Below are 19,292 nucleotides of genomic sequence, written 5' to 3' on the forward strand. Positions count from 1 at the left end.
ATTTACTGTGTGACGTGTTGTTGAGCAAATGGTGTGCTTAATAACTTTTACTGTAATCCAAAGAAAAATTAAACAACTTAATCTGGAAAACCAATATGTAACGCCTATAATCAGATCAGTTCTTCTGAAATTTCCTCAGTCTCGCGAGCACCGAGTTCTGCGGCCCTGTCCAGTAAACTGATAAAATTCCCTATGTAAATAAACAATGAAATGCATTTTTCTTAGCTCCTGAGTCGCAACGGATGTAATCTTGGTATTCTGTTCTCTCCACAGTAGGCATACAAAATATTCAATCTTGTCTCAGAGAAGTGCAATGACGGCCGTAAAACGGCTTCTTACAAAGAATGTCACACGAGATGGTAGAGGATGAGGTACTGATAACAGGATATGCTACGACCTAATTCTTCAGTTAGAAAATTGTATTCAAAATAAAGTTCCTCCTTCACAAAATTTAATATGAAACATTTTACATTAACTTCAAAACCAGTGAACTTTCCAATTTTTCTACAATTCTCACTTATTGACGTAATTAAAGACAGATTGTTACACGACAAAGAGTCTAACAACGTTTAACAAAATAGATTCCAAACTCTAACTTGTCTGTATTAGGATTACAAAACACTCAAAATATTACAAATCGGGTATACCTAATCAACCTACACATTAAATCTGATGGCAAATACTGGTTCCTACATTCAAGGGTCAGTACTGTTAGAAATAGTAAAATCCACATTGCATTGCTGCATACTTAAAACTAAATATACAAAATTTCATTACCTTACAAAGCTGTATTATGCTGCGTCCATAGGCCAACAGTTAAATTCTCACAGCTAGCCACTAGCTTAAAGTCTTACATCCTACCTTTAACAGAGTGCAACAGCGACTGCTACTGCGCTTCGCACGCCCCTGCTTACGATCGATTCTGCCACTCAGACAGCATCTTTGATTCAGTGGTGTCAAAGATACAATCTCTTCCCCATGTGATAGCCATTTCATGTCATTTTTCATTAAATATATTGCAAAATCGGGCCCCACGTACAAGTGGACCCCTCACATCCCTAAATTCTGTTTGTTGCAGAATCCTTGAACATTTTCTCATTTCGAATACAATAAACTCGGGGCTGAACTCCACAATAACACTGGGTTCGGTATGGGGCGGCGATGAGGTGGGTGGACTGCTGTGGCCTGTTGTGGTGTTGTGGACCACTGAGGGCTACGGCGGGACGAAGCCTCTTCGTCGTTTCTAGGTCCCCAGTTCAGTACACAATACACACAATCCTTGTAGGTGCAGTGGCCAAATTAGATTAAAATATTCACTGACAGGTTGAAAAAACTGATCAACCATACATGGCTAGGTCTGTCGTGACATCGAAATAGAACCATTCATTCCCAGTTTTAGAACATGTCATAGCTTACCGCAGAAGCGGTGGCCATCGCGCAACCTCACCGTTTTGGCACGGCTCTTGATTACATCTAACTCGTTAAGTATGCTATCAGCTATCAACGTCTGACACTACGGAAGAATCTCAACATACACTTTACGAAAACAATCCAAATGGCGGCTGATGTGCAGCGGAATGCAATTGCGCTGAACATTTTCTGCATTCTAACACACCAGAGGTTCCATCAAAATGTAGGGACTTCAGAAAGTAATTTATACATACCACCTCACGCTAAGCCCTTTGTGCAACAAGAGTGGAGCATTGTCACAAGAGAGTACATGTTCTGGGTTCCCTGCGGACACAGTTCCTCAGAGCTACTGCTAGTCATTTCATCACAGTGTGCAAGTGAGATGGTGCGGCAACTGGAAACGTTCCCAAAAATTGATGTATGTGGCACAGCAAGATTTTTTTTTGGAAGAAACGTCTAAATTGCACATAGATTCACCGTGAAACTTTGATGGTCTACGGAGAGCCCCTGGAGGAATGATCAATATTCAGGGGTATGACAGGAAAGATCATTCGTAGCACCCTAAAATGCATACCGTAAGAGCTATGTGCACTTCGCTACTGTGAAACGCGTCTTCTACTTAATGCGTTAGATGAGTATGTGCCAAGCAATATCGTAAGAGATGGAAAAGAGCCACCGTGGTACAACAACCGAGTTAGAAAACTACTGCGGAAGCAAAGGGAACTTCACAGGAAACATAAACAAAAAATGGTTCAAATGGCTCTGAGCACTATGGGACTTAACATCTGTGGTCATCAGTCCCCTAGAACTTAGAACTACTTAAACCTAACTAATCTAAGGACATCACACACATCCATGCCCGAGGCAGGATTCGAACCTGCGACCGTAGCAGTCGCGCGGTTCCGGACTGAGCGCCTCGAACCGCTAGACCACCGCGGCCGGCAAACATAAACATAGCCAAAGCCTTGCAGACAAACAAAAATTACGCGAAGCGAAATGTAGTGTGAGGAGGGATATGCGAGGGGCGTTCAATGAATTCTAAAGTAAAGTTCTATGTACTGACTTGGCAGGAAATCCTAAGAAATTTTGGTCTTATGTCAAAGCGGTAGGTGGATCAAAACAAAATGCCCAGACACTCTGTGACCAAAATGGTACTGAAACAGAGGATGACAGACTAAAGGCCGAAATACTAAATGTCTTTTTTCAAAGCTGTTTCACAGAGGAAGACTACACTGTAGTTCCTTCTCTAGATTGCCGCACAGATGACAAAATGATAGATATCGAAATAGACGACAGAGGGATATAGAAACAATTAAAATCGCTCAAAAGAGGAAAGGCCGCTGGACCTGATGGGATACCAGTTCGATTTTACACAGAGTACGCGAAGAAACTTGCCCCCCCCCCCCCCCCTTCTTGCAGCGGTGTACCATAGGGCTCTAGAAGAGCGTAGCGTTCTAAAGGATTGGAAAAGGGCACAGGTCATCCCCGTTTTCAAGAAGGGACGTCGAACATATGTGCAGAACTATAGACCTATATCTCTAACGTCGATTAGTTGTAGAACTTTGGAACACGTATTATGTTCGAGTATAATAACTTTTCTGGAGTCTAGAAATCTACTCTGTAGGAATCAGCATGGGTTTCGAAAAGGACGGTCGTGTGAAACCCAGCTCGCGCTATTCGTTAACGAGACTCAGAGGGCTATAAACACGGGTTCACAGGTAGATGCCGTGTTTCTTGACTTCCGCAAGGCGTTCGATACAGTTCCCCACAGTCGTTTAATGGACAAAGTAAGAGACCAATCGTGTGATTGAATTGAAGAATTCCTAGATAACAGAACGCAGCATGTCATTCTCAATGGAGAGAAGTCTTCCGAAGTAAGAGTGATTTCAGATGTGCCGCAGGGGAGTGTCGGAGGACCGTTGCTATTCACAATATACATAAATGACCTTGTGGATGACATCGGAAGTTCACTGAGGCTGTTTGCGGATGATGCTGTGGTATATCGAGAGTTTGTAACATTGGAAAATTGTACTGAAATGCAGGAGGATCTGCAGCGAATTGACGGATGGTGCAGGGAATGGCAATTGAATCTCAATGTAAATAAGTGTAATGTGCTGCGAATACATAGAAAGAAACATCCCATATCATTTAGCTACAATATAGCAGGTCAGCAACTGGAAGCAGTTAATTCCATAAATTATCTGGGAGTGCGCATTAGGAGTGATTTAAAATGGAATGACCATATAAAGTTGATCGTCGGTAAAGCAGATGCCAGACTGAGACTCATTGGAAGAATCCTAAGGAGATGCAATCCTAAAACAAAGGAAGTAGGTTACAGTCCGCTTGTTCGCCCACTGCTTGAATACTGCTCAGCTGTGCGGGATGCGTACCAGATAGGGTTGATAGAAGAGATAGAGAAGATACAACGGAGAGCAGCGCGCTTCGTTACAGGATCATTTAGTAATCGCGAAAGTGTTACGGAGATGATAGATAAACTCCAGTGGAAGACTCTGCAGGAGAGACGCTCAATAGCTCGGTACGGGCTTGTGTTGAAGTTTCGACAACATACCTTCACCGAAGAGTCAAGCAGTACATTGCTCCCTCCTACGTATATCTCGCGAAGAGACCATGAGGATAAAATCAGAGAGATTAGAGCCCACACAGTAGCATACCGGCAATCCTTCTTTCCACGAACAATACGAGACTGGAACAGAGGGGAGAACCGATAGAGGTACTCAAGGTACCCTCCGCCACATACCGACAGGTGGCTTGCGGAGTATGGATGTAGATGTAGCTCTTAAGATACACTTACATATTTACTGTATGTTTTTCTTGCTTTGGTCCATACCACTACTCCCAAAATAAGGAATCCGGAGAGCCTGCAGTAGAAGAGATGTTTTTTTCAGTATCGATGATGAAGCGCTCTTAGCTCTTAAGGTACACATGTTACAGCCCACATTTACTAGAGTCTCGAATGATCGTTCCTGTCATATCCTTGAATATTGCCCATTCCTCCTGGGATACCCTGTATGTACCACATACAATGTCGCATCCAGCCATAACGAAATGATGCCTATAGTTTCAGTGTGGCTGCGCAGATGTCAATGGATTCTGATCGCTGCACAGTCCAGATCTTGCTCCACGCGGTTTCAATCTTTTAGGCACATTGGAAGAACATCTATTTTTCTATGACGACAACGACGACGACGACAATCACGCAGTGGCTCTTGAATGTTCAAATGGTTCAAATGGCTCTGAGCACTATGGGACTTAACATCTGAGGTAATCAGTCCCCTAGAACTTAAAACTACTTAAACGTAACTAACCTAAGGACATTACACACATCAATGCCCGAGTCATGATTCGAACCTGCGACCGTAGCAGTCGCGCGGTTCCAGACTGTAGCGCCTAGAACCGCTCGGCCACCCTGGGCGGCGCTCTTGAATGTCTCCGTGACCAAGGAGCGTATTTTTGTCATTGAGGAATGGAACGAGTGGTAGAAAGTTCAGACTTCTCAACACAGATTTAATGACTGTTTGGAAGGCAGAGTCTCGCATTTGTTACACTTCGTAGTGCAGCATTCAATAAAGCTACCTTTATCTGCCATAGTATTGTGTAACTTACTTTCCAGGTCGGTTCATACCTCCTCACAATGGATGAGTTGCACACTACAGCTACTTGTACCAAATGACAATTAACAGGTCGAAAGAAGAATGAGGTGTGCAGCCTCCTTCCCGCCCCCTTTCGCGTCCCCCCTTTTACGTCGCCCCCTTCGGGTCGCCCCCTTCGGGTCGCTCCCTTCGGGTCGCCCCCTTCGGGTCGCCCCTTTCACCTCAAAGACAGTGGTTTAAAAGCTAAACATGTGACACTGTACCTAAAGTTCATATGAATGTGTTTTCATCATGGGAAGTTTGCAACCATCTACACAGGACAGCAATCGGACTCACAAGCTCGTTCGCGCCACTCGCTATGTGAGGGTAATTCAGATCAATCTTTTTTCGTGGTAGCGTCGTTTTGTGCAAGATATTAAACGAACTAAAACAGCAACTCCCCTCTTGTATCAACGCTATCTTACATCGAAAAATACAACGTACAAAATAATCACCCACTTTTCAAAAAAAAAAAAAAAAAAATGGCTCTGTGCACTATGGGACTTAACATCTATGGTCATCAGTCCCCTAGAACTTAGAACTAACCAAAGGACATCACACAACACCCAGTCATCACGAGCCAGAGAAAATCCCTGACCCCGCCGGGAATCGAACCTGGGAACCCGGGCGCGGGAAGGGAGAACGCTACCACACGACCACGAGCTGCGGACCCCACTTTTCAAGTAACTGCTTGATGTACAAACAAAGTCTGTTCCCACTGACTGTGAGAGCTTCTGGACAATACCGTATGTATGCCAGGTGCCATATCTGCGTGTTCCTTAATTTTTACTTTGCGGTAACCTGTGTAAAAACAGAAGATAATGACCCAATATCACATCAGGTCAATTGTGCTTGTACTTCTACGTACATTTTTTCTTAAATCTGAAGTAAGTGTTTAGCATTTTAATACCACCTAATATGTACACTGTTTGAGCATGGATAAATTTGGTTTAGTAATCGCATGTATTACTTTTCTAGTTTGGTTCTGGCTGTCTGATATGTAAACTAAATGATAAAAATAAAAGTAAAATAGTCCAGACATTGTTATGGGTGGGCCCTGTTCTTATGTCTGTGTTTGCTCCTTAATAATTGCCAAGCAATGTCAAAATTGTAATATGTAAATGGAGTACTTCGTACTTTAATTTTTTGTACGATAAGTACAAGGAGCACGAACTATTTTTACAACCATGCAGCTATTGTAACTCTGGATATTTATTTTTCAGACATTACATTCCAGTTCTCAGCAACCATCTTCAAATTATGAGGGAAAACTACACTGACTTCGTGTTGAGAGGCATCATTAAAGGAACTGATACTTGTAATCAAAGGTCGATACTTTTTGTGCGGATGTAGCAATAAATGAATATATAGACGGTAGTCAATCACGGCGTATTTTTCGCTGACTTGAAGTCAGATTTGGAACCTTTTTCTGGTGTCATTCTCTAACAAATAATAGTTGCAACTTATAGTTTAAGTTCGCTTTTTGCGTTAGGCATAGGTCAACAGCGAGCACACTTTATTATTAAAATTTATTAAAAATTTAATTACTATTTAAAATCATATAGATAGTACTTTCTTTATGGACTTCGACTTGTGTCATTTTGCATGGGCTACTGACCGTCACTGTTAAGTCGAAAGTAAGTAATAGTAAGTATATATATATATATATATAATGGTGTTTCAAGATACTAAACCATTTACATGGGTGAATGGTAAATATACTAATGAGTCTACTGTACGAGGTACGAAAATTCCATTGAAGGTTGTCGAACACACATATTTTTCGTACCAAAACTGAGAAAGGATGTTCCGGACTAATTTAAACTTACATTTTGGAACACCTGCGCTTGCACCTGCAGTGTCGTGATGCGATACTACCCAAGTATTGAGTAAAAACTGGAGTAATTTTGCTTTATGACACAGTAATCAGCTCCGACTGTGTCACAAGTAACAAAGTTCTTATTGAAGCATTCGGAGTAACGAAAATTACTTGGTTATCGTGACACTCGCTCGAAATAACATTAAAATTGGAAGAACGTCCACAAAATCTTCCACTGAATCTTTATCATCCCATTGCGCGCTGAAGGTCTTTAAGTATTACTAATAAGTTAGCTTACACAGAGTCATTCAGCTGCCCCTATTTTTGCTTTTAAGCAATCCATAAAGTCTTCACATGCAAGATTTTCTTATTCTTTCGCACGCTATGTGTGAACTGTTAGTCCTACAGAAAATTGAACACGCCCGTTTTGTAGGAAATTTAGTGTAGTTAAATTTTGTACTGGGATAAGTTTTCGCTGGAGACCATAGTTCTCGAGTTACTCAAGAAAATCGTACTTAAAGATCGCTTTTGTAGGTTTTTTCTTGAGTAATTCGAAAACTACAGCATTTAGCGAAAACTTATCCCAGTACATAATTCAACTACATTACATTTCCTACAAAAAGGTTCTTCTCATTTTTTCTGTAGATACCGAGCGAAAGAATACGAAAATCTTCCATGTTGTATTTGAAGACGTCGCAGCAGCGTAACACCCAGCAGTAGGGGCAGCTGAATCAGCCTGTTCATGAATAAATATTGTGTGGTTAAAGATGGTGTTTGTGGTTGATTTCGTAGTACATGGGGAAGTGGTACGAGTACGCCAAGATGGGCAGCATGCCCTACGAGGAGGGTGGCGTTTGTGTAACGGCGGAGTACTCCATGTCGAGTAACAACATCACAGTCGTCAACTCCATGAAGGACAACACGACGCACGAGGTGAACACCACCACGGGCTGGGCAGAGTTCGCGAGCCAGCTGCACACCGACGGGAAGCTCAGCGTACACTTCCCGAACTCTCCCAGTGTTGGTGAGTTTACCCTTCCCTCCACACTGTAAACTGTCTCAAGCGAAATATGAAATTATTTTTTTAATGTTTGATACTTTAGTGTTAAAATACGCAATGCTCCCATAAATTCGGTATGGCTACTTGTACAGGTTTCGACGAGCTACTTCACCAAGCAATAGCCACTCCACGATCTGTGTAGTCGGCAAAACGATCGGGAGAGCGGTGTGTTGGCCACGATGACCCTGCATACCGCATCCGCATGACGCCGCAGGGCAGAGAATGACACAACGACCGGTAGACATTTTGGGCCTTTACGGCTTGGCGAGAAGATCCTTATTTCTACATTTCAGGGCGGAAAACAAATCAATGCATAGTCCGAATGGGTCTCATCTGTCACTCCTGTGGCAGACAAATAACGCAATGGTGAAGGCATTCTGTTCGCATTCAGGAGAACCGCTGTCCCAATCATTGCCCCGCTATCCAGATTTGGATCTTTTCTTGTGTCCCTAAGTCTATTAAGGCACAGGCGTTGGCCAGTTTCCTTCTCCATTCTTGAGCCGTTACAGCTGTGTTCCATTCTTACCACTGAATCAACATAGGATTGTTTTGGATCGATCTCTACAACAGCAGTCGAAAAATGAGAATACAAACTGTGCCAAACTTCGTTGGTACGTCAGTCATAACGTAATATATTTAACTGAAATTAATATTTGCTGATTACTTACGTCCCACATTACCACTGCAGAGTTCTGAGTTTCAATCCCAGACTAGTACCAATTTTCTAAGGCAATCAATTTCACCTCTGGCATTGCTTCGTTTGAGGCCAAGTTCCATTGAGGTTTAAATTCCGCGTGAAACTAGACCTGACTAAATATGACTGTACGTCCTATTATCAGATAGGATCCACGCAGGCATAAACCAATTTCTATACGACTATGTATATTAAAGCACTATGATGGCCAAAGAAACTCAAGCTTACTTTGTGTGACACTGAGTTCTTGTAAGTTTCTCCGAAGGTAACCACGTCGAATTCCTAAAACAGCAGGATGTAACATGACTGAAATATGCGTTGTTAAAATATGCAATTTATATTAAGTATAAAATTGTTTCTACAACGAATAAATGTCTTGAACAAATGACGGCGACAATTTGTCAATTTAGTACTTGGCTGCATTCTTGGGTATGTCGTTACAGGTATTCTGTCGTGAGTGGAAATAATTATTAAATATCGAGTCTTAGTTAGCGACTCTATGACTACTGAAGCCCTTTTTTAAGATACAATTTTAACGAATCGGTTGACAGCAGAATTGCTTCGGCATTACATGACTCATGTCTGGCTGGTGGAGAACGAAGACATCTAAATGCGCACTTGATGAACTGTTACTTCAGCTTCACATCTTGTGGCCTATCTAAGTCTTCCAGGAGTCTCCTAAATTCACTTGATCCCAGTGACATTCCACTGTTAACGTATGACGACACTTTTCCAGAATATAAAACGCCATTTGCGGTACACACTCTCAGAAATAAAGCCACAAATTATTTTATGCTAGCAATCATTTAAGAGATGTAAACGCTTCCCAATATGCAGGTCACGTCACTACCCCCCTATTTCGATGATTGCCTCATTTGAGCAAAATATTTTTCCTGGAGAGCCGTTTTTTTATGTTTGGGAATAGAAATTACTAAGAGGCAGGCGGGGCGAACACGGGAGTGGTGCAAAAAATTTCCCGATGATCGTGCTGATGCACTGTCGTGATGGAGCAGCACTTAAGTCTTTAATAAAGCGGACTGTGTTTTCTCAAGTTTCTTGCAAAAGCGGTGCAGTATGTCAAAGCAGTAGTCTATTGTCAAGTGATCGTTCTTTCTCCCCTTCTTTAAGACTTGAGTATGCACGTGACGTTCTCTATTAGCAAGTCGCAGCAACTGAAATAAATTTCTCGAGCTTTCTACAGCTGTCACCGCCATCGTCCTCAAGAATTTAAACTTCTGTCGGGAAAAGGGAGTCGACCGCCTCATATTCCTGAGGCGGGAGGCGTGCCAGAGATAAATCCCACAGTCGCGCTATCCTCTGTGTCCTCGGTGGCTCAGATGGATAGAGCGTCTGCCATCCAAGCAGGAGATCCCGGGTTCGAGTCCCGGTCGGGGCACACATTTTCATCTGTCCCTGTTGACGTATGTCAACGCCTGTTAGCAGCTAAGGGTGTTCATTTCATTGTAATTTCAAATGTTAGGTGTTGAGCGTGCCGAGTGTCTGACGTCATAGCGTGGAGAAAACACGGGGCATCTGTCCGAACGCGCAGGGCAGTATCTGGCATGTCAGATATTATGAACGTGCTTTTGAACGTCACCCAGTGAGATGGAAGAACGCCACCTATGTCACATGATGAAATCCATATATAGCGTCTAGTCACCAGTAACTTGAGGATCTCTCAAAAACCCCTCATTAATGAGGTGATTAATTGTGTTGTAGTAAAATTACGGGAAATGCCGCATTCGTGGTTAAAGAATTATTGTAAATTGCATATTACAAAAGTATGCCGTTTCAAGCCAACAGCTCATTGAGCATTCCACAAAGGGAATTGTTTTTGTTACAGTTTGTTATAATTACTTAATAACACATTTACGGTTAAAGCGTTCAAGAGATGTTAAGATGCAAAATATGGTCGTTATACATTCATGGTCGGTGTAGCGCAGTGAGTAGAGAGGCAGAATTGTAGGGTAACAGGTGACATGTTACTGATTCGCGTCTCAGTGGCTCAAAATATTGTTGTACTGACCAATGCATTTTCAAATAGGTTGTGATTCCTTATTAGCTTGACAGAAGTATATAATTCGATGTTACGCAAATATAAGTGCTCTCTTTCTGAGGAGCGAGTTTGTTAGACTGGCTTTATGTACAAGACACCTTGCACTACTTGCAGTAAGATATTTTGCACTTCCTTGTTTGAAGTTTTGTATTTCGCATATAAAGATTCTGCTACTGAATAGGAACAGTGCTCAAGTAAGTATGACCTTAGGGTTTTGCTAAAAAGAGAGAAAGATGAAATAATTTTTATCTTACGCGGAGAACTATTTGCAATGGAACTTCCATATGCTGATGTTCTTATTGACTGCACATGATACTGTTCCTTTCACCTTATATCATGTTCATGAATAACGAAGTAGTTTTATATTTACGTATACTTCAGACTGAACAACATAACAGCATAGGTAAAGGTAGATTACTACTTACCGTAAAGAAGACACGTAAAATTGTAGGCAGCCTCAGTTAAGATACTTACACAAAGCTTTCGGACACACCCCTCATCAGCAAAAGAGAAACACCCGCTATTCATTCACTCAAGCAAACACAGCTCACACACACATGATAATTCCAGCAGCTCAGGCCAGAATGCAACTGGAGTGGGATGACAGGAAAGGGGGGGGGGGGGGAGCAAACTGTTGGGTGGAGGGTGTGGGAACAGTATATTACCATAGGATGAGGCCGGGATAATTAAGGGAGGGGAGAATTACTATAAGTAACAATAATTTATCTGTTCCTACATTGTTCATATTCCTACGTTGGAGTTTCTATTGTTTAATTTTGGCGAACAGCTTTTCTTCCATCCCATGACACTGTGATGTTTTCCTTTGGTACTCTTCTCTATAGTATTACTCTTCTCATTATCCGATCTTTTTCTTCTTTCCTGTTTTTATGCACCGCCTTCCAAACCTCATGTACTTCCGAGCGACACTGTATCAACGATCGTCAGCGCACGACACAGGCTTCGTGACTGCACGGATTGTTGATACAGCTTCTGATGCCCCAAATCTTTCCTTCTGATAGTTATAATAATATTTACTCCTACTGACCCCATTTCATCCCTCATCTTATTTTCCGCACCTGCCAATGCCACAAGAAATTGTGATCCTCGACCTAACCCATACCTCCCTCCCCCTCTCTTCACTTATTGCAAGGTTTATACTCCCATATACCACCTGTTCCTTTTCGCCCGCGTTTCTGTACGTTTTAACGTATTTGTGCGTATTTTTACGTGGTTTCACGCAATTTCGCGCATTTATCGTATTTTTACGTATTTTTCGTATTTGTGCGTATTTTTGCATGTCTGTGCGTATTTTTGCGTATCTATATGTGTTTCTGTGTGTCTTTACGTATTTCGTACGCGTCTTTTCTCTTATCCAGCTCCTTTCACAACCATTAACACCTATTTTGCCCATTTCCGTGTCATTCCCGGTTTTTTACTCCGTTCCTTCACAATGGACCCCTGCTCTATCTTTCTGCACCAGTTAAGAAAAGTATCCCATTCTCTGGCTAAAACCCAGCCCCACATTCTATTTCTCAAATGCTGCCTAAACCATGGAACACTCTCGCCCCCATGGCGTAACCATAAAAATTCCTTCCTCTGAATCCCGCCCTTCCTTTAAAAACGACCTTAAACTACTCAGATTCTGGCAGTCCCTGGCCCTCACAAACCTTGTACGGCAAAAACACATCTCCACGGTACAGGCATCCCAGAACCACTTCCGCTCCCTCTGCAAGACACTATTACTGTGCAATTCCCACTCCATACACCACATCTGTGAAATTTAGTTTCTTTCTGTCCAGGATCTGGAGGAGCATTTCAGACACCACCGCCACAAGTTATCTAACCTGCTGGCATCCTACTGCCACCTCAGGACACCACTATCCAGCCCATATCTTTCCCACAATGTTCCCCCTTGTCCACTCCTCGTAACACCTAAACTGTGTCACCTTTTCAACTTGAAGTATCCCCCAAAACTCCCATCAAATCCAGAGCCGAAACGTTCCCACAACATTGTTGGTAATCTTTCTACCAAAACCCTCAGCTCCACAGAAGTTTTTCCTATCCAAAGGCCTCACCTTTAGCCCTTCACCCAAATTAAATCATGAGGTTCCGCCACTGTTGTTATAAAAGACGGTGACTACCTGTAAGAAGATGTCCACTAGTTGTCTGGTTCCTCGACCTATAAACTCTACCAGAGTGATCTAATCCCAGAAGTTTCTGCTTAAAGCCTTAGCCCCTTCCCAGAACCTCTCCCCTGAATCACTCTCCCTCCTCACCCCTACGACACCCACACACCAACTCTCTATATGCTCCCCAAAATCCACAAACCCAACAATCCTGGAGCCCCCATTATGGTTAGTTATTTTGCCCCCACTGAAAGAATTTTGGCCCTCATTGACACATCCAACCAATTGCCTGTAATCTAGCATCCCACATCAAAGATAACAACGACTTCCTTCATCAACTACCCATCACCCCCACCCCTTTGCCTTCTAGATCCCTACATGTCATTGATAGTGCCACCTCCCTATATACCAGCACCCTTCATGCCCATGGTCTTACCGCTACTGAACATTATTACGTTTCCCATTGTCCGTCAGACCCCAAAACCTGCAGCCTCATTCCTCATACACCTTACTAACTTTATCCTAATCCATGAGTAATTCTTCTCTGATGGGAAGGTAGACAAACAAGTCAACTACAGAGCCATGGGCACTGTCACAGCGCCCTTCTATGCCAATCTGTTCATTGGCTATATAGAGGAGATTCAATGATGGTATCTTCATGGTTTGGACTCAGGGCCAAGACACCATATCTTTGTTCCTTCACAATCTTCATGCCTTCTAACCATCCGCTTCACCTGGTCCTCTTCAACCCAGCATGCCACCTCCATAGACATTGACCTCCTCCTCTGATGGCTCAATCTGCGCGTCTGACCACATTAAACCCCAACAAAAGTACCTGCATTTCAACAATTGTCATACCTATTACGCCAAAAAATGCGTCCTGTATAGCCTGGCCACCCAGGGAGGGTGTATCTGCAGTGACAAAAACTCGCTTTCTCAGTATGCTGCTATCACTGGTGCCTTCACAGACAGGCAATACCCCTCAGACCTAGTCTGCAAACAGGTCTCCTATACCATTTCCCCTCACATCCCCATCCTCCTGCCACACCCAAGGACTGGCCTCAGAAGATTGCTCCGTTTGTTACCCAGTACCAGCTTGGACTGGAACAACTGAACCATATCCTTCGCCAGAGCTTTGATTACCAATCATCATGCCATGACACAAGGGATATTCTATACAAGATCCTTACACCCCTCCTAAATTTATGTTCCATCGCCCAGCCAACCTCCACAACATCCTAGTCCATCCCTAGGCCACTCACAACCCCAATCCCTTGCCGGCAGGCTAATATGCCTGTGGAAGACCAGGTGAAAGACCTGCCCAATCCACCCACCCAGCGCTTCCGTTACTGTCACATCTTTATTCTATCCCATCAGGGGCCAGGTCACCTGTGAAAGCAGCCATGTCATTATGAGCGCTGCTGCAACCATTGTACAGCCTTTTATATTTGTATGACCACCAATCAGCTGTCCACCAGGATGAATGGGCACCACCAATCTGTGGGCAAGAGAAAAGTAGACCACCCACTGGCACAACATGCAACTGAGCGTGACATGCTTGATTTCAATGGCTACTTCACTACCCAAGCTATCTTGATCCTCTCCTCCACCACCAGCTTTTCTGAACTGCGCAGATTGAAGTTACGTTTACAACGAATTCTCTGATCCCGTAATTATCCAGGCCTCAACCTTTGGTATTATATTATCTCCAAATCCTTCACCTAACAGTTTCCAACCCTTCTGTCTATCATGTCCTCCATATTCTCATCTCCCAGCCTCTTTGTTTGCCGCCGTCTGCCAACGCATCCGCCCATTTTTCCCTGTTCCTCTTTCTTTCACTCCTTTTTTCCCCAACCTACCTGCCCCACCATCTCTTGATACTGCGCCTATTTGCATTCTAGTCCCTGAACCCTTTGCCAGACAGTGTTCATCTCTCTCCCCATCCATATCCTACTATTCATTCCCTTTTCCCGCCCCCTCCATATTTCTATTGCCATCCCACATGGTAGAAGCATTGTAGACTGAGCTGTTGGAGTTGGTGTCATGTGTGCATGAAGTGTGTTTGCTTGTTTGTATGAATGATGTTGGTTTCCTTTTTGCTGATGAAGGCCCTGGCTGAAAGATTTGTGTAATTGTGTTTTAATCGCGCCTCTCTGCAACTTAACAAGTCTTCTTTATCGCACATAGCTGTCCATCTTTTCCTAAATTGTTGAAATTTCTACATGGAGTTTACATTGTTCAACATAATACATGGAAAATGGCGGAAATGTGCGTTTTAATAAAGGAATTTTATGCCCGTCCATTTCATAGTGTGATTTACGAGCCAGATGGCTGATAAATGCCACTGGAGCGTGCTGCGATCGGCTATACCACGTTGGGACGCGCGTACCTTACGCAAAGTCGTATCGTTTCTGGGTCTTCAGCAGCACCTTGAACTCGCCACGCTCAACGTTAATGTTCAAAAGCATGGTTCGTATGCCGATGGATTTAGGCTCATCTCTCGAACGTTCTGGACGCTGCTGCTTGCCTAAGAGATATCTTTGCTAATTCTTGAGGACGACTGCCGTGAAGACTGTCGAAAGCTCGAATGTTTTATCTCGCTAGGCGTGGCATAAGAAAAGGACTCTTTATTTAATAATGCCCTTTAGTATGATACCCGTACTATTCCTGGCTGATTGGAACATTTTTATTTCCCTGGAGCAGGTTCACCAGAAGCAACCTTTAGCTTTGATTGTAACTTGGTTTCCGGATGTAATGTCCAGTGACGGTGACTACTCACTGCAAAGTGTCCTTTGTATCTCACTTAAATGTCTCCAAGCACGTATTTGGACTTGAAAGCCACACTCAATTATTCATTTGTACTCACGTCATCTGTAGAGCCGAAAATTTTTTCATTGCCAACCCATTGTGTAAAATACTGTCGTTCCCCTCGATACACACGTCTGCTTCTACGCGCACTTATGTTAAACGATCAGTGACACTCATGTCGTGGACTTGATGATTCCATCGGTAACCAGATATGCCGATCACCATCAGGAAAGGACTGGCGACCACCTTTAACTTCGTTGAAGCAATATCTGTCATAGATGGCGAAGGTCCACCGTGTACAGCACCCAATTTAGATTTTAGCTCGTCATAAGTTTCCACCCAAAAACGAATGGTTTCACTTACTCAGTGAAACAGACTGCAGATTAAAATTCTTTGGAAACTATATAACAAAATTTGAAATGGCCGTTTAAATTCAAATGTCTTATTAAATTGTGCCTTTTTTGTGTTAGTAAAAAATGGAGACACACACTATTAACCTCCACTTGGTTTAATAGCGACATCTCTCACCAAACAGGGGTATGTGCTGAACCAACCTCATGCATATGGGGTGAACATTAAGGAGGACAAACCTCATGAGAATTCCTGACGGGAAAATGAATATGAATGTTGAGGCTCTATTACAGTATACACTACTGGCCATTAGAATTGCTACACCACGAAGATGACGTGCTACAGACGCGAAATTTATCCTACAGGAAGAAGATGCTGTGATAAGCAAATGATTAGCTTTCCAGAGCATTCATACAAGGTTGGCTTCGGTGGCGACACCTACAACGTGCTGACATGAGGAAAGTTTCCAACTGATTTCTCATACACAGACAGCAGTTGACCGGCGTTGCCTGGTGAAACGTTGTGATGCCTCATGTAAGGAGGAGAAATGCGTTCCATCACGTTTCCGACTTTGATAAAGGTCGGATTGCAGATTGCCGCGATTGCGGTTTATCGTATCGCGATATTGCTGCTCGCGTTGGTCGAGATCCAATGACTGCTGGCAGAATATGGAATCGGTGGGTTCAGGAGGGTAATACGGAACGCCGTGCTGGATCCCAACGGCCTTGTATCACTAGCAGTCGAGATGGCAGGCATCTTATCCGCATGGCTGTAACGGATTGTGCATCCTCGTCTCGATCTCTGAGTCAACAGATGGGGACGTTTGCAAGACAACAACCATCTGTACGAACAGTTCTACGACGTTTGCAGCAGCATGGACTATCAGCTCGTAGACCATGGCTGCGGTTACCCTTGACGCTGCATCAGAGACAGGAGCGCCTGCGACGGTGTACTCAACGACGAACCTGGTTGCACGAATGGCAAAACGTCATTTTCTCGGATGAATCCAGGTTCTGTTTACAGCATCATGATGGTCGCACCCGTGTTTGGCGACATCGCAGTGAACGCACATTGGAAGCGTGTATTCGTTATCGCCATACTGACGTATCACCCGGCGCGATGGTATGGGGTGCCACTTGTTACACGTCTCGGTCACCTCTTGTTCGCATTGACTGCACTTTGAACAGTGAATGTTACATTTCAGATCTGTTACGATCCGTGGTTCTACCCTTCATTCGACCCCTGCGAAACCCTACATTTCAGCAGGATAATGTACGACCGCATGTTGCAGGTCCTGTACGCGCCTTTCTGGATACAGAAAATGTTCGACTGCTGCCCTGGCCAGCACATTCTCCAGATCTCTCACCAATTGAAAACGTCTGGTCAATGGTGGCCGAGCAACTGGCACGTCACAATACGCCAGTCACTACTCTTGATGAGCTGTGGTATCGTGTTGAAGCTGCATGGGTAGCTAGCTGTACATGTACATGTACAGCGATGCCCAGGCGTATCAAGGCCGTTATTACGGCCAGAGGTGGTTGTTCTGTGTACTGATTCTGCAGGATCTATGCACCTAAAATGCATGAAAATGTAATCACATGTCAGTTCTAGTATAATATATTTGTCCAATGAATACCCGTTTATCATCTACATTTCTTCTTGGTGTAGCAATTTTAATGACCAGCAGTGTATATGTGTATATACACTCCTGGAAATTGAAATAAGAACACCGTGAATTCATTGTCCCAGGAAGGGGAAACTTTATTGACACATTCCTGGGGTCAGATACATCACATGATCACACTGACAGAACCACAGGCACATAGACACAGGCAACAGAGCATGCACAATGTCGGCACTAGTACACTGTATATCCACCTTTCGCAGCAATGCAGGCTGCTATTCTCCCATGGAGACGATCGTAGAGATGCTGCATGTAGTCCTGTGGAACGGCTTGCCATGCCATTTCCACCTGGCGCCTCAGTTGGACCAGCGTTCGTGCTGGACGTGCAGACCGCGTGAGACGACGCTTCATCCAGTCCCAAACATGCTCAATGGGGGACAGATCCGGAGATCTTGCTGGCCAGGGTAGTTGACTTACACCTTCTAGAGCACGTTTGGTGGCACGGGATACATGCGGACGTGCATTGTCCTGTTGGAACAGCAAGTTCCCTTGCCGGTCTAGGAATGGTAGAACGATGGGTTCGATGACGGTTTGGATGTACCGTGCACTATTCAGTGTCCCCTCGACGATCACCAGTGGTGTACGGCCACTGTAGGAGATCGCTCCCCACACCATGATGCCGGGTGTTGGCCCTGTGTGCCTCGGTCGTATGCAGTCCTGATTGTGGCGCTCACCTGCACGGCGCCAAACACGCATACGACCATCTTTGGCACCAAGGCAGAAGCGACTCTCATCGCTGAAGACGACACGTCTCCATTCGTCCCTCCATTCACGCCTGTCGCGACACCACTGGAGGCGGGCTGCACGATGTTGGGGCGTGAGCGGAAGACGGCCTAACGGTGTGCGGGACCGTAGCCCAGCTTCATGGAGACGGTTGCGAATGGTCCTCGCCGATACCCCAGGAGCAACAGTGTCCCTAATTTGCTGGGAAGTGGCGGTGCGGTCCCCTACGGCACTGTGTAGGATCCTACGGTCTTGGCGTGCATCCGTGCGTCGCTGCGGTCCGGTCCCAGGTCGACGGGCACGTGCACCTTCCACCGACCACTGGCGACAACATCGATGTACTGTGGAGACCTCACGCCCAACGTGTTGAGCAATTCGGCGGTACGTCCACCCGGCCTCCCGCATGCCCACTATACGCCCTCGCTCAAAGTCCGTCAACTGCACATACGGTTCACGTCCACGCTGTCGCGGCATGCTACCAGTGTTAAAGACTGCGATGGAGCTCCGTATGCCACGGCAAACTGGCTGACACTGACGGCGGCGGTGCACAAATGCTGCGCAGCTAGCGCCATTCGACGGCCAACACCGCGGTTCCTGGTGTGTCCGCTGTGCCGTGCGTGTGATCATTGCTTGTACAGCCCTCTCGCAGTGTCCGGAGCAAGTATGGTGGGTCTGACACACCGGTGTCAATGTGTTCTTTTTTCCATTTCCAGGAGTGTATATCCAGTACTCTTCAGACGACGCTACCTGTGGTAGAGCTGGTATCATACACCAGCTCAATACTCTGTTCGTTACAGTAATTCTGGGGGATGGTTCAATCATGACATCAGGAATTATTTAATTTCAGTGTTCAGGTAGGAATTTTGGCTTCCCTACACTTCGATCGTTTGCTTTGTTTGCCATAACGCCAT

The 19,292-nt window shown here is 44.4% G+C and overlaps 1 protein-coding gene and 1 non-coding gene across 2 annotated transcripts in view; both read left to right on the forward strand.

The window, feature by feature from the left end:
• Positions 1-19,292, forward strand: part of LOC126475491 (lazarillo protein) — a 59,652-nt gene that overhangs the window by 36,225 nt on the left and 4,135 nt on the right. The window contains exon 3 of the mRNA XM_050103401.1: positions 7,672-7,903. Coding sequence (XP_049959358.1) covers positions 7,672-7,903 — 232 coding nt within the window. The remainder of the gene's footprint in view (positions 1-7,671; positions 7,904-19,292) is intronic.
• Trnag-ucc (transfer RNA glycine (anticodon UCC)) lies at positions 9,956-10,029 on the forward strand. The gene has a single exon. It is a non-coding gene; the product is annotated as a tRNA-Gly (tRNA).

This window comes from Schistocerca serialis, chromosome 1 (genome assembly GCF_023864345.2).
Source record: "Schistocerca serialis cubense isolate TAMUIC-IGC-003099 chromosome 1, iqSchSeri2.2, whole genome shotgun sequence".
In the NCBI taxonomy this organism is placed as follows: Eukaryota; Metazoa; Arthropoda; class Insecta; order Orthoptera; family Acrididae; genus Schistocerca; species Schistocerca serialis.